At 42.9% G+C, this 15,606-nt stretch overlaps 1 protein-coding gene across 1 annotated transcript in view; it reads left to right on the top strand.

Annotated features, from left to right (window-relative positions):
• The window catches only part of oca2 (oculocutaneous albinism II), a 94,746-nt gene that overhangs the window by 28,288 nt on the left and 50,852 nt on the right, over positions 1 to 15,606 (top strand). The window contains exons 10-14 of the mRNA XM_018749891.2: positions 2,148 to 2,219; positions 2,715 to 2,780; positions 3,809 to 3,865; positions 10,114 to 10,238; positions 13,799 to 13,937. Of these exons, the coding sequence (XP_018605407.1) occupies positions 2,148 to 2,219; positions 2,715 to 2,780; positions 3,809 to 3,865; positions 10,114 to 10,238; positions 13,799 to 13,937 (459 nt within the window). The remainder of the gene's footprint in view (positions 1 to 2,147; positions 2,220 to 2,714; positions 2,781 to 3,808; positions 3,866 to 10,113; positions 10,239 to 13,798; positions 13,938 to 15,606) is intronic.

Raw genomic sequence — 15,606 nt, 5'->3', positions numbered from 1 at the left:
TTTGGGAAGTGGGCTGACTATCCTCAATCAGTATTTCTTCTTGCTTTATTTCAAATATTGATTTTTACTTTATTTTTACTTATAATTTCCTAGCGGTGGGAGTCGGTTTTTGGCAGCGATCTGAGGAAAGCCGAACATTCCGGGTACCGCTTCGTGCTGATCGTCGCACGTCTCCGTCACACGTGGCTTCTGTCCGAGGGGCCCGGTATGGAGCAGCCTCCAGGCGTGCATTGTCTCAGTACCACTTTTAAAAAGACAAGGCACTGTAGGAGTCCTCTCATGGACCCGAGGCTGCTTGCGCTGGACTTGGCCTCATTAATTGGTGTTTTGTCGTGGGGTCTTAGCAGGGAATATGTATTCGTGACCCAGTTCTCTGACATTTGTCGCAATGAAATATATATAACGTGTGAGACGGAGGGCCCTGCTGCCACATTGAACTGACGTGCTCAATGTAGTCTTCCATATTTAATGTCGGACACATGGAGCACACATTAAAAGGCAAGTCTCAGAGGTATGGATTGTGTCCCAACATAAAAGAGTTTCGGAACATTCTCTTCTGGCAACTGTCGCGGCGAGGCCACCCGGTCCTCCTCCAACACAAACGGAGCGGCGAAGGTTCTGTCGGCATTATGTCGAGACACCTCGTTTGGCCGCACGTGGGGAAATGCAGAGGTCGGTTGCGCGTTCTCGTTTGAGGAAGGAAACACAAAGGAAGGCGTTTAGCGGAACGGCGACGAGGCGGTGACTCTCGCGACGGTTGAAGGAAATCAGCGGTTTGCAGGTTTAGATCCTGCCGTCGACATCCCTGAGCGAGTCTCCCTGGATGGCAAACAAACAAAGCAGCAAACGGAGGAGGAAGGCTTTCAAAGGTCTCTCGGCTTATTTTATTTGAGCGGTGGAAATTAGCAAAGCGTTGCCTTGCTCAGTTGGAATTTTTAGGAAGTGGTCTTACATTTACATTTATTTAGCAGACGCTTTTCTCCAATGAACCCTGTGTAGTGTTATCAGCCCGCACACCTTATTCACCAAGGTCATTTACACTGCTAGAGACACTACTTACACTGGGTCACTCATCCATACATCAGTGGAACACACTCTCTCTCTCTGCCACTCACACACGATGGGTGAACTGAACAGTATGTCTTTGGACTGTGGGAGGAAACCAGAGCACCCGGAGGAAACCCACACAGACACAGGAAGAACATGCCAACTCCACACAGACTGAGCAGTGGTCAAACCCCCATCCTGTCACGCCACCCAGGCGCTGTGAGACAGCAGCGCTACTTGCTATGCCACCATACCGCCCTTGAAGAGCTTTTTCTTCCTGTTCCGTGTTCTCTTAAGTGCAGGCAGGCATGCATATGTATTTCGGTCACGATATATTTTGAATTGTATCCCCACCCATTGGGATCAGGGCATAATAGTGATTAATGGCCCTCCAGGCACTGTTGTGATTAGTGGCATGCAGGCATTTAATTGCAGCCCTTACCAAAGTCGTCTTTGTGCCGGACAGCTTCCCGGGGACTGCTGATGCACCAAGCAGTTTGGGGAAATAAAACCAGAATAACTTTTACCAACCTCTTGTGAGAAGTTTTTGTAAAAAATCGACAGCTGTTTTAAAGAATTCTTTCGTCCATCAACGTAAAGAAATTTTAGTGGTCAAAATCTATGTTCAGCATACGCTTCGTAAATGGTATTTGTACTCTTTGCACGCAGTGGATCATCACCGTAACAAAAAAAGACTGACAGCATCTGTAATAAGTCAGAGAAAGGTAAAAGCTGTAAAACCATATTAGCGTAAATCATTTGACGATATTTTTCTGTTAAACAGCTGCACTTTAACTGATTTATGAACTAACTTATTTTCGATAACCATTTTTCGGGCCGTTGTGTTTATGATGTCTTTTGAAACTCAGCAAAACTTACCTTTTATTTTTAACATGATACCATGGACCATAAAGTGGGTATAAAATCTCAACCAATAAAAAAATGTGTCCAGTGTGGCTATTTATGTAATGCAGCTGCTAATTAAATCAGTGCGCACAGACCGAGAGGAATCAGTCCCCCCCCCTTCCCCCCGGGGCATCAGGGGGCACCATGGGATGGCACGTTTTGTGTGCAATATGGCTGTATTGGTGTCTCCACAGATCGTGCACCGGACCCTGGCGGCGATGCTGGGCTCGCTGGCTGCTCTGGCAGCTCTTGCCATCATCGGTGATGTATGTGCTCCCTCTTAAGGAATGTGTGTCAAAGTTCCAACTGCATCCTTTCACTGTAATGACAGTGAGAATTAAGTACCGCAACAGATCCAGCAATTTTAGATCAGCTTATAACTTATTTGCTGCTGAAGCATTTAAATATGTTACTAATAATTTGGTGTGGAAGATGCTTAAGGTTGGACAAAGTGGTTTTTTCATTGCACACTACAAGGTATGTAGTATTATTGCTTTGTCAAGGGATGCTCCTCCTGAAATATTCCTCCTCAGACACCGAAATGTACAGTAATGGTACTAAGCATAAGTGGCTGACGCGGCAGGTAGATACCACATTTACCCTCAATGATGGGATATAATTAATTGACTGTAATTATGAAGACAGCCATTCATTTCATGGCCATTCAGGCACAGTGTAGTAGACCTAATGGTGGGTAATTGGATGAGGAAAGCAAAGGATTATGGGAACTTCAAAGGTGTTTTTTCCTCCATGGTTGGCAGAGGCCCAGTCTCATCACTGTGGTGGAATGGATTGACTATGAAACACTGGCACTGCTCTTTGGTATGGTAAGTAATAACAAAAACTCATATTAATTAATCATCGCATTAATGACTGTTTGAACGTTACGCTGTCTCCGTCTGTCTTTCCATCTATCTGACTTTGCCCGCTTGCGTTCGTTTCTCCTTTTTGTCGAAGTATGTCTATGTCTCTGCTCCAAATTGTTATGATTTTAAGTTCTCGCTGCGCTCCGAGCATGTTTCCATGGAAACAAACGAGTACAAGCACATTTGATGGAGCGTGCCAGCTACTGCAAGTGCAAAGTTATTATGGGGAAAATGTAAGCAGAAACATGCAAACCGACAGCAGAGATGCTTTTCCTGCCCCTGGTCTGATCTTGGAGGGAAAGTATTTCAGGATGTGGGAGACAAGCTCTGTTATTGAGCAGTTACCAAAAAGTCCTCATTCCAGGATCCATAAATAAATAATTCTGTGAATCTGCAAGTATATTTTGTATTCAGTTTGTTTTTAACTGATTCGGAAATGAATCTTGAGGGAGATCAGTGCTAAAATCAGGGGTAAGGTGAAGAAAACCTTATCATTTATTTGCATTTGCTATGACAGCTGCTATAAAAAAAAAATCTTGTACTTGTTTAGGCCAACACAGAAAATGGGGAGCTAAAAGCCGACGTGTATTATTTTTCTGTTTTAGTTTTGATTCGTTCTCTGAAATATGAGCTTCCTCTGCAGCAAGATATGAATACTTATCTCTGCATATATAAGGAGTTGTCTCTTCTGGAACAAAAGGACATTAATCATGTTTTTCTCCCAGTGCGGGAGGGGGATTTAGTCATTGTTACACATTCATGGCCCTTAACTGTTTCGTGGAGCAGTTTTAATCTCTTGTTTAAGTAATTTTGTGTGTTGTGTGGCTTTTTTCAAGCTGGAATGCCATGATACAGATCCCCCCCGTCAAGAGATTTTACCAACGGGAACGTCAGCCTAAAGTTATCCTGAGGGGATTTATTGCTGACGTATGAACTACAGGATATGCACAGTCTTTCTGTTAAGTCGTTAAATTTGTTGTTTCTTGCAGATGATTTTAGTGGCCATATTTTCTGAAACGGGATTCTTCGATTACTGTGCCGTAAAGGTGAGTTGGCAACTTTCAGCAACACCATTCTAATTCACATAGTATGAAATAACGGTGGAATATATTTAATGTGCACAATGCTCTTTCCTCAACAAAGTCATTATTCGTTTTTTTCTGGAATTACGCAGTCACCATTGCGATGAAATTTGTAAAATACCGAGGACAACATTTTTTCCCTTGCCGGGGGGGGGGGGCAAGTGGCAGGAATGAATTTGTGGCCCTGACCTCGAGAGCCCCATTCCTCTCTCTCTACATACAGACAGAACCATGAAAGTGATTTCTGTCCATATGTATGGCATGATACCTACTCTTTCAACTTGGAGGAATTGCATTTGTTGGAACAAATTCTTGAAGGCATTATGAAAGTGTTTAAATTGTGTGAAATGCATGGGAAATAATGAAATTATTCTATTGCACGACTTACTGTATATCAGTGGTGTGGCATGGGTGCGGCACCCCTTCATCTGCTGGACAATTCCGGTCAATGTGGAACGCGTAAGACACAGCAGAGCGCCTGAAACTAAACACACATGGTCTCTTTTAAAGAGACAATGGAAGAGGCACAGCCCTTATGTCCTTTAAATAATGTAGTCTTCAAAGTGGTGAAACTCCCATGCGGATTGCAGAGTCTCATGAATTTTAAGTGAATTTCGGACAAGGGCAGGCGAGACAAATTGAAAGATCACCTGAGAAATAATCTGCCTGCCTTGACACCTTTGGCAATTACAGAGAAGGTGAGGCTCTCTGTGTACTCTTCAGTAACCTCTACTACTGCACAAGCCTGGAGGAGGCAAAAAACTGGAGTCATCTGAGAAGAAGAAATTAGGACTGTACTCATTTTGGGCTTTGGTGTTCATTCCATCTTTGATGCTCATAAACATTTCATAAAACGCCATTTTATATACACGCGTCCTTGGCGTAACTGTTAATTCGCTCAGTGAAATCACCCCATTAGTCGAGTTCCTGTTGTGAAGGGGACGGATTGCCATTATTTCTCACTGAAAAACAAAATTGGTTTCTGGATGAAAAATGTGTTAACCTAAAATTAATTAAAATACTAAAATGAAAGTTACTTTTGTGCTCGACTATGACAACACCAACATAGTTTATGGTATTTGCAGCTAAATTATTATTTGTATCTTGTCTTGTGACATGATATATAAATTCCTGGTTTACTATCACAAACTGCTTATCTACTGCAGGGTTGCAGAGGTCTAGAGTCTATGCAGACTGGGTGAACCCTGGATGGAGGTGTTTCGATAATTTGGCTGACAAATGTTTACAATATAAAGAAATAAAATTAACCTCTTATGTTTCGCTTCTTATGTTTCTTTAACCTTTATTGCAAGAACCAAAACTCAAAAGAGAAAAGAAATCAGTGCAGTTGAATTCACACTCAACAAACAAGTTGGCATCATTTGGATAGTCCAACGGAGACCATGGGTTCAATCCCTGCTCAGTGTGTGCAGTTTGCATGTTCTCCCTGTGTCTGCGTAGGGTTTCCTCCCATAGTCCAAGGATGTGTTTCCTGTGAACTGGAATTTGTAATTCGATTTATAATTGTGCAGAGATTTAACAAATCTGTTCATTTTACATGTTGTAGTCACACTTTAAACACACTTTAAACCTGTTTTTATGAGCAACTCTGCACTGGGCATGTAGTTAATGATAAAGGATGGGTGGATATTTCATATCACACTAATTAATCTGTTGAAGTCCCATCACAAATGTACATTAGTTTTAGATTCTTGTGTCAGTCTCATTCAGGCTGTGTTTGTTTCATTAGTTGACGGAGCAGCATCTCAATTCTGTTCATCTCCGCCAGCCTCTTTTTTACTTATATCACCCTGACCAATATATATCAGTTGTGGTAATCTGTGTAATATTTTGTATGTGGCTCTGATTATCATAGATGTTCTACTCATCCATATTCCTATTTAATGTTGCACACCCATGTGTAAAATTGACTTTAACTCGATCTGAAATAAGAGCAGTGTGAGTCACGCCGAATAAAGGAGTAGGCTTTTCGGATGAATGAATGTCAAACGTGGCTCTGGAATGAAAACAATGTGATGATGATTCGTTTCGGAGGGCTCGAGCTCAGGACGGCTCGCTGCGTGATTTCGCTGGGTATCCATGTTGCGGTAGAGGACAATCCATTATTAGCCTTCGTACGATAGCTCCCTTTTCATCAGTTTGGCCATCGAGCCCTTGTTAGACTTTGCAAGGTGTTTTGCATCAATTCTGCAACTTTCCAAATGAGATTTTATAGCTCTGAGTCAGAGTTAAATTACTTGCAAGCTATTGATTGTAGCGGGAGGCACTAACTTCTTCACCTAATGATCGCATTGTTATTCACTCTGCAGTCTCCATGGACTTTTTTCGGTGTTTTTTTCGTTGTTCTCCAGCCTCTGTTTCCCTTCATATTAGTATTTTTGGAAGCATTTCACTCAGTTCCATTTATGTGTATTGTGATTTTATGTCTGTCTTGTCTGAGCCAGCCCAGAACTCCTTAGTTCCCCAAGAGCAATAAAAGTAAAATGTTGTGCTTTTGACGGTGAATTCCTCTTTAAATCACATTAGCCTGGACAGCTAAACTCACCGCTCCCCGATGACTCAGTTTTTTAACCACTAGTGGTTAAAGGACTAGAAGGTGACAAGTTTTAGTCCTGGGGGGGCTTCTACTGCGTTCTTAAGAAAGGCTGCTTTTTTTACCTGAATTCATAACATTCATTTATTTAGCAGATGCTTTTCTCTAAAGCAATTTCCAGTGAACTTTGTTTAGTGTCATCAGCCAGCACATCTTGTTCACCAAGGTGACTTACACTGCTAGATACACTACTTACACTGGATCACTCATCCATACATTAGTGGAACACACACACACTATGGGTGAACTTGAACAGTATGTCTTTGGACTGTGGGAGGAAACCAGAGCACCCAGAGGAAACCCCTGCAGACACAGGGAGAACATGCAAACTCCACACAGACTGAGCACGGGCTGAACCCACATCCTCTCGCACCACCCAGGCCCTCTGCAACAGCAGTGCTACTCACTGTGCCACTGAGCTGCTCATGAGGAGTTTAATTTTATCTTTTAGTACAAATAGGTAAATTTTAGGAGATGTAAAAGGTGTTTTCAACAAACACAAGTGGTCAATGTGAACATTTTTGAATAATATACAACGTTTACATGTACAAAAAATGCTGAAGAGCGAAGCAAGTATATCTTTAAAATCCCCCATATACTGTTTCACGTCACTACCCAGGAAGCAGTTCTAGGTTACTTTTTAATCCATATTTACATGTTTTTTCACTTAAACCATTGTGATCAGTGAAGAACGCACAGATTAAATATATTGTTTTTTCCTAAAACTTTATAAATACAAGATAAAGGTCAACTGTACCTATGTGGAGTAAAAATAAATCAAAACATACTGTAAATTACATTAATATTACAAATAACAAGAGGTCTTGCAGTCTTTCTTGGCTGTTTAAATATTTGATTATTCTTATATATGTACAAGATACACTATAGTTGAGCAGGCTTTTGCAGGGAAAACTCGTCATGCGGTGGCTTCTGCATCATTTGGAGGGACTGGAAGACCAGAAAACAGGAAGCTGCAGGAGCCCAGTGGAGTTGTCACCATAGCATGGACCAGGAGCTGAGTAGAATGTAGTGTGAAATGTGAGTGGATTGTATGACTGGATTACAGGAAATGTCTACGACGTTGGTTTGTGGCTTAGGTGAGCTGGTGGAAGCAGAAACCTGAGTTAGGCTTTACTCCAGTTAGCTTTTGACTGTCAGTGTGGATGAGATGAACAGCTGAATGGACCAGGAAGTCTTAGAAAGGTTGAATTCTTGATTGGTCATCCAGGTTTAAGAAATGCTGCAATCCATGAGGGTATGTATGTGTTGGCTGTGGGAAAGGAGAAGATTGGTAGGACAAGCCATGAGAGACAATGACCAAAAAGAAATAACCGAGTCATGGAAATTGTTAGATGGAAAATAGTGAGGGGCTCAGCACGGGACCCTGTGGAACACCTACTGAGAGAAACTGAGGGGTTGGGATGGATCTGCCTAATGAAATCTACATGAGACGTAAGTTTCAAACCATTTTGATGACCTTTCAACGCTGTTCTGGTGAGATAAGGAGGATCTGGTAGTTTACAGTATCAAGGGTTACAGAAAATTCAAGAGAAATGAGAACTGAATAGAAATAGTCTGTAATTCCAGACTGAGTTTGTGCCTAGAGAATTTTTTTCAAACAGCGGTGAGATGTTGACAGTTTTGAAGGCAGATTGGGAAGCAATTAAGGGAGGCTGAAGGAAATTAAATTAAAGGATATTTAACTGAAGGAATGGTTGTCCAAGTTCTGTTGAGAAATTTGCTTCTGAATCCTGGAGCAAAAAGAATAAATATAATGAATATAACTCTCATTGCTTCCTGCGAATACCTCTCAACATGCAAAGTGGAAAACTGTTGGAAGGCAGATCACCTGGGATGATAATTTTTTTGTTTGTAAATATAACTTATTTTTCTTTTTCATAGAATCACCAATGGGAAATTATCTACCTATCCTTTGGTGTCTGGCTAAAATAATAATATAAAAAAAGCCCCAGAAGCCAGTAAACAAATAAAGATAATTTTTTATTTAAATTTTGTATTAATATCCAGTCTTTGGTTTCTCTTTTTTGATGCAGTCACCACAGAGCTATATTTGCTCACAGCAAGGGCCATCCATCTTCTCGGCACATGTACTGATGAGGTGCAGGAACTGGTGTTGACCTTGGCTGGAGCAGCCAGGTTCGCTCTGACCTCTGTAGATGGGTGTCATTTGAATCACGGCAAAGCGATAATGCAGACAGACACCCTCCCGACGTATCTTTGCCCCCCCATCTGATGCTCCAATTGGTGAGGATTTATGAGCACGTGTCAGCGACTCTAGGATGCAATCGCATTGACTCGCATCCTATAAGCAGGGCTGTATCCAGGACTCCTTATCGCAGCGATGAGAAAGGCGATAATGGAAGCAATGGGAGAAAGAGCCTAGTATTTTCTTCTTTACTCAGAGTGGGGCAGCAGGGGGTGTGGTAGCCAGGGCTACCGCCTTGCACTTGTAGGAACATGGTTTGAAATATTCTATATGCTGTAATTCTCTTGATCAGGGTACTTTACCCTGAATTGCTCCAGTAAAAGATATCCAACTGTATAAATGGGTAAATCATTGTGAGCTGCATAACATGGTTAGTTGGTTTGTCACTAAATGAGAGCATTTTATCTTTTTCTTAATGGAAATAAATCTGCAGATTTTTTTTTTTTCAACCTGCCTTTGCGAATCCACAACTTACAAGATTTCCATGGGAAATTTGCACTTTACGTTTGATTTATGGACTTTTCAAAAATGTAAGAAGCACCTTACCAGCAAAAAAGCCTCCCAAACCACACTTCATGCTACTGAATATGCAAATATCCTCTTATTTGAGACTTCTCGAGTAGCTCTGCAGCCACCCATAAGCCTTCGCCAAGGGAAAGGTTTGTGGTGTCTGTTTACATTATTTTTACATATTTTAATAATCCATTGAAAAGAAGTCATTTTTCTTAATAGTCATAGCAGGAACAACTTTCAGGTACTGCCCCTGTGCTTCGCAGTGATTTTCACTGAAACTTCATCCATGCAAACACCAGGCAGCAAACCGGTAGAGGATTTGATGCTCACAGGTTCCTTTTAAAACAGCATACACATTGAGAGAAGACCACTTACAATTAGCTTTCTTTGTGTTTTTTTCTTCATCACATAGTCACTGGTTCATGTGTTTAGTTCGGATGTGCTCGTAGTTATCCAAGCTTTCATTTTGCCGATCGCTTCAGTGATCGATGTTAGAAACCCTGCAGAATATTTGCCTGTATATGCAAGACAATGCATATCTTTTTCTCCCCCATTTTACTACCAAACCTTTGTCCAGTGTTCAGTCTTAAATTTCCCGCTTTGCTAAGTCATCATCAACGCCTTCCACCCCTCCTGGGGCATAGGCTGCCCACAAGAGCTCTCCAGGCGTATGTCTTGAAGTTTCCTTGTTGACGTTTCTCAGCTGGAAAGGTTTTTTACAGTGTAGGGTAACTAGCCCCACACCCCCCCCCCCCTCCCTTTCCCAGCCGGGCTTGGGACAGTCCATGGCAGAGTTGCTAAGTCATGGTTTAGGAAATAAACTCAAGCCGGTGCTCAGTCTTTTCACTTTCCACCCAGGCGTACCAGCTGTCCAGGGGGAGAGTGTGGCCAATGATCACCATCCTCTGCCTGATCGCTGCCATTTTATCGGCGTTCCTCGACAATGTCACCACCATGATGCTCTTCACTCCTGTCACCATAAGGTATAGTCATTGCCTGGGCCACTATTTCAGTCTCTTCAACATATGTTGGCTGAAAACCATAAGGAGGACGGGCTGTTCCTCAGACAGTTATGGGCGTACGTGTTAGTCATACTGCTGTACTTATACTACTATTACGTAATAACGTAGACAATCGCAGTCAGCCATGGAGTAGATTGCAGCCATGAGGAGAACTGTCACTTAACATTTGTTGGTAAATTACACTGGTGAACAGGTTTTTTTGTCCCATGAAAAAAATGCCTGTTTTCTTGTATTTTTGCATGCTGAATTCAAATACACACACACTTTCTGAACCGCTAGTCCCATACAGGGTCACGGGGATCCGGAGCCTACCCGGCAACACAGGGCACAAGGCTGGAGGGGGAGGGGACACACCCAGGACGGGACACCAGTCCGTCGCAAGGCACCCCAAGCGGGACTCCAACCCCAGACCCACTGGAGAGCAGGACCCGGTCCAACCCACTGTGCCACCGCACCCCCCTGAATTCAAATATGCTTTCAGAATTTCTCTATCAACCATTATTTTTATGTACCAGTATATTTATATAAGGAGGGTGTGGTGGCGCAGCTGGTTTGTCCATGTTCTGCTCTCTGGCTGCTCTGGGGTTCAAGTCCTGCTTGGGTTGCCTTGTGTCATGTTTCTGTTGGGAAAGTGGGTCAACATACCCAAGTGCAGCGCAGAGGTGCACAAGGTGATGGGAGGATCCGAAGCTCGTGGTCAGGAAACTAGCAAGGGTCACCGAGAAGCAGACATCGTTACGAGGGGAATCCGAAAACCGTGATTTGAAGATCGGGCGATGGGTTGAAGGAAATGAGGAAGACGAGGAGAGTCAGGAGGAAGAGGGTTGAGGAACGGGAGCTAGGACGGGGAAGATCTGAAAGGTAAACGGATGCAAGAAGCGCTGGTGAGCAGTAAGGCTGAATGTGGTTCCGCAACGTTCTGAGCTCCGGGCTGTCCTTTCATGCGCCTGGACCCTGATCAGCTGCGGGTGTTCCTCGTTGCCGAGGTGGAGGGCGTGACACCTTGTGACGGACTGGCGTCCTGTCCTGGGTGCGTCCCCACTCCCTCCGGCCTTGCGCCCTATGCTGCCGGGTTAGGCTCCGGTTCACCGCGATCCTGCTCAGGACAAGCGGTTTCAGCCTGTGTGTATATTTACATATCATACTGTATAGTATATTAGTACCGGTGCTGTATGGGGCATTTGAAACAAAACGTTTGCAAAAACAGATACTTTTATTGTTTGTGAAGTACCATAGCTTATTTTGAAGCACAAGCCTAGATAGGCGAGTCAGTGAAAGACAGAAGAGACAAGAAAGATTTCACCGAGACATTTTGGATATGGAAAAACGATACCAAGGCAAGTGGAGTCCCAATATGTTGGCAGACTATTGCTGGACACTGAAGGGGGATGTTCCCGAGGCCAAATACAGCCGAAAAGCATACGCCCGTACGTTTTACAAGTAAGTTTGTACATATTTTAGGTCTAATAACAGCCTTATTTATGAAAAAGTAATATACATTTTTTCAGAACTTAATTGTTTTGTAACTTTTAAACCCTGCCTGATAGAAAAATTCTGGAAACAGATCTGAATTCAGTGTTAAAAGTACCATAAAGTACACATATTTTAGTTTGTGGGGCAGAAAAAAGTAAAGATTTTGTTGACCAGTGTAATATTCCTGTCTAGGTGCGTTTATTGCTCTGTTCTCCCACATTATCATATAGTCCTCATATGACACATGAGCAGATTGAAAACAGTCAGTGTGAGATACAGGTCATAACCGGACGTAACAGGATGTCATCTGGACATCTGTATCACTCATTTTTTTGCTGTCATAATCTTCATCTGGTATTTTTAAGAACTTTTTTACATACATTCCTTTTATCTATAAAGGTGGATTAGATTAAAAAGGCTGTATTGGAATTGCAAGGGGAAAAAAGGATGATCTTTAAGCCTTAAAACAAGTGCACACCAAGTAATCTTTTGGGGATTGGACTTTGATGTGTGCTTTAGCGAGGGTGTCTGTCCTTGTATCGACAAGAGGCGACTGGTTGTCTCCGGTGGCTCCGGGCTCCAGAACATGTTGTGCCGTCTTGTTTCTTCTTTGGGACCCCGGTACAGAAACCTCCCAGCCTTCTACCTCCCCTTTACGGAATACGGCTCTTCTGACTGAAAAACTGTGCTCACAGTGCCAGCTACTCTCCGAATTTAATTAGGAGCTGTGTTTAGAAAATCCCTTCTTCTCAAAAAGACTGGAGGGTTCGAGGGCTGCTTCTGTAACGTTAGAAAGCTGCTGCGACTTTCTTGTTCACTTTGAGCTTTACTGGGACCATCGTGGAGCTACACTCTTTCTCACCCATTTGCCCCTTGTATTTGTCACCCTGCTCTTCATTTGTGCCATCGTGTTCCATGTGGAGGAAGTACAAAAATAACACAGATTTCCTGTTTGGAAAGCATTGTATTTGAAATGTTGGGCTTTTTTTAGATTTCATTAATTCTGCAGTGAGCAGGAGAAGGGAGTAGATGTGCATTTTGCCCATTTTACGTTTACATTTATTTAGCAGACACTTCTCCAAAGTGACTTCCAATGAACCCTATGTAGTGTTATCACCCCACACCCCTTATTCACCAAGGTGACTTACATTCTTAGATACACTACTTACACTGGGTCACTCATCTATACATCAGTGGAACACACTTTCTCTCTGTCACTCACACACTATGTGGAACCTGAACAGCATGTCTTTGGACTGTGGGAGGAAACCAGAGCACCCGGAGGAAACCCACGCAGACACAGGGAGAAAATGCAAACTCCACAGAGAGTGAGCGGGGATCGAACCCACATCCTCTCGCACCACCCAGGTGCTGTGAGACAGCAGCACTACTCCCATTTTCTCCCATCCATAGTTCACACCTCTCCTCACCCACTAACACTTGTAATTCCCCATCTTATTGTGTATTATCAGTGTGTGTTGTTTGATTGGAAGAAGTGCCCCTTTCATATTATAAATAGCCAATATCCCAACAGAGTGCTCCCTTGAACCCCTCAATGAGCCCAGTATAATTCCCCCTCTATCAATGCAAGATTAACCTGTGAGGCTCTTGTTTTTTCAGATGAGCAATTGCTCCGGCTACTGTGCAATTTGGTGCGACAGGAAACGGGCATCTTTACAAGCCTCGGAGGAGGCAGGGAGAAATACGAATGAGGGGTCTGTGCAGAATGATCAGCTCAGCAAAGAATGGGCAATTAGGGTACGAATGCTCCTTTCTTTAGCCTTGGAGCAACAGGGAATATGCTCCAGAACAACGTAGCCTCTCTATATGGTGCTCAGCTGTGCGGAGACCTTTGAAACGGTGCATTCCCATCCCTGTGGGCTGTATGACATGCCACAGCTGTCTCCAGTTATTCTGCAGAACCTTCCAGAATTCTTTATACAGTCGAGTTCTGCAAATCAGAGTATTTTTTTTTTTCTGCGACTCTAATCAAGCCTTAAAGGATTTTCTTCTTCTTTTTTTTAATTTGTGCTACATTTGTCCTGCAGGTTGTGTGAGGTACTTAATCTGGACCCCAGACATGTCCTAATAGCAGAAGTAATCTTCACCAACATTGGAGGAGCAGCCACAGCTGTCGGGGACCCACCAAATGTCATAATAGTCTCAAACCAGGACCTGCGCAAGAAGGTACTGCATTTTCAGACCTTTGCACTCAATCTTCCTGAAGACAAATTGTCCATGAATGCACATGTGCTGAAGTGGGCCTATTTAGAACAAGAGATCATATTATTATTATTATTATTATTATTATTATTATGCATCTTTTCTGTCAACAACCCTTATGTTTAAAATATACAGTGGGTACTTTTGAACTTTAGACTAACACATTTTTTTCTATTAGGGTGAGGTTCTTTTTTGAGAAGTATTTTAGCATTTATTGCTTCATAAATAGGAAAAGTATGCCAATTCAAATTTAGCTCCAAAGCTTCACCCAATTTGCTTATAAATAGTAATCATGAATTTCAGACATTATTTTGCAAAGGCAAGTTTTTTCTATCACCTTACTATTATACATTGCATTTACATTTATTCATTTAGCAGACGCTTTTCACCAAAGCAATGTACATTTCAGAGAAATACAATTTGTATATTACATTAGGAGGAAGAGAGACATAGCTGCAGACATGTGATTCTTAAGTAAACATAGTTTGTTTCTTTCCGTTTTATGCACCGATGTTCATTGCACGAGTAGGTACACAAAAATCAGGATAGACTAATCCTGATCACCTTCCTACAAATTTTTTCAATTTTCAAATTTTTTTTAATGGGTACACAAACATTTACATACAATACAGGAGTAGCGGCTGTGTAAAGGCTTATCTGGGGATGATCATAAAGTTACGGTGCATAAACATTTACACTATACATGAGCTGGAGAGATCTTGGGCGAAGTGAGTCCGGAAAAGGTGAGTTTTCAGACCCTTCATGAATGTAGAGAGGGGGAGGTCGTTCCACCACAACGGAGCCAGAACTGAGAACCTCTGTGCTTTACTTTTTTTGCACGGGACCACCAAGTGAGCAGAAGTAGACGAGCGAAGGGGTCTGGATGGGGTGCTGCGGTTGATCAAGTCTTGTAAATAGCTGGGAGCAGTTCTGTTGATGCATTTCTAGACAATAACCAGGGTCTTGAATTTGATTTGGGCAGCTATAGGAAGCCAATGCAGAGAAATGAACAGAGGAGATACGTGGGAACACTTTGGCAAATCAAACACAACTTGTGCAGCAGCGTTCTGTATCAGCTGTAGAGGTTTGATGGCAGTAGCAGGAAGGCCACACGGGAGAGTTGCAGTAGTCCAGACGGGATGTCACCATGGCCTGGACAAGTTTGCGCAGAGTTGGTTGTTAGATAGGGGTAGATCCTGCAGATGTTGTGCAGGATGTATCTCCAGGTCCAAGTTGTGGCTTTGATGTGCTGAGAGAAAGACAGACTTGAGTCAATCGTCACTCCCAGACTCGTAGCAGAGGAGGTAGGCAAAATGAATGAGTTGTCCAGTTTGATCGATAAATCGTGACAGGAAGACAGGCCAGCTGGGAGGTGAAGAATCTCTGGTTGAGTTGTAGGTGGTGATCAGACATCCATGCAGAGATGTCCAACAGGCAGGCAGCAATGCGTGCGGAAATGTCTGATGGCCGAGGGAAGAGGTGTAGGTCGAGAACAGAAGAGGACCTGGTACTGAGCCCTGCGGGACACCGGTTGAGAGAGGCAGAGGAGGAGAACAGGAGTTCCGCCAGACCACTTGATAGGATCTGTCAGATAGGTAGGACTCAAACCATCTTAGTGCTGCTCCTTTGATCC

This window comes from Scleropages formosus, chromosome 1, assembly GCF_900964775.1.
Source record: "Scleropages formosus chromosome 1, fSclFor1.1, whole genome shotgun sequence".
Lineage (NCBI taxonomy): Eukaryota > Metazoa > Chordata > Actinopteri > Osteoglossiformes > Osteoglossidae > Scleropages > Scleropages formosus.
Note: the sequence above shows the minus strand (reverse complement) of the source record. Positions and strands in the feature narration are given on the sequence as shown.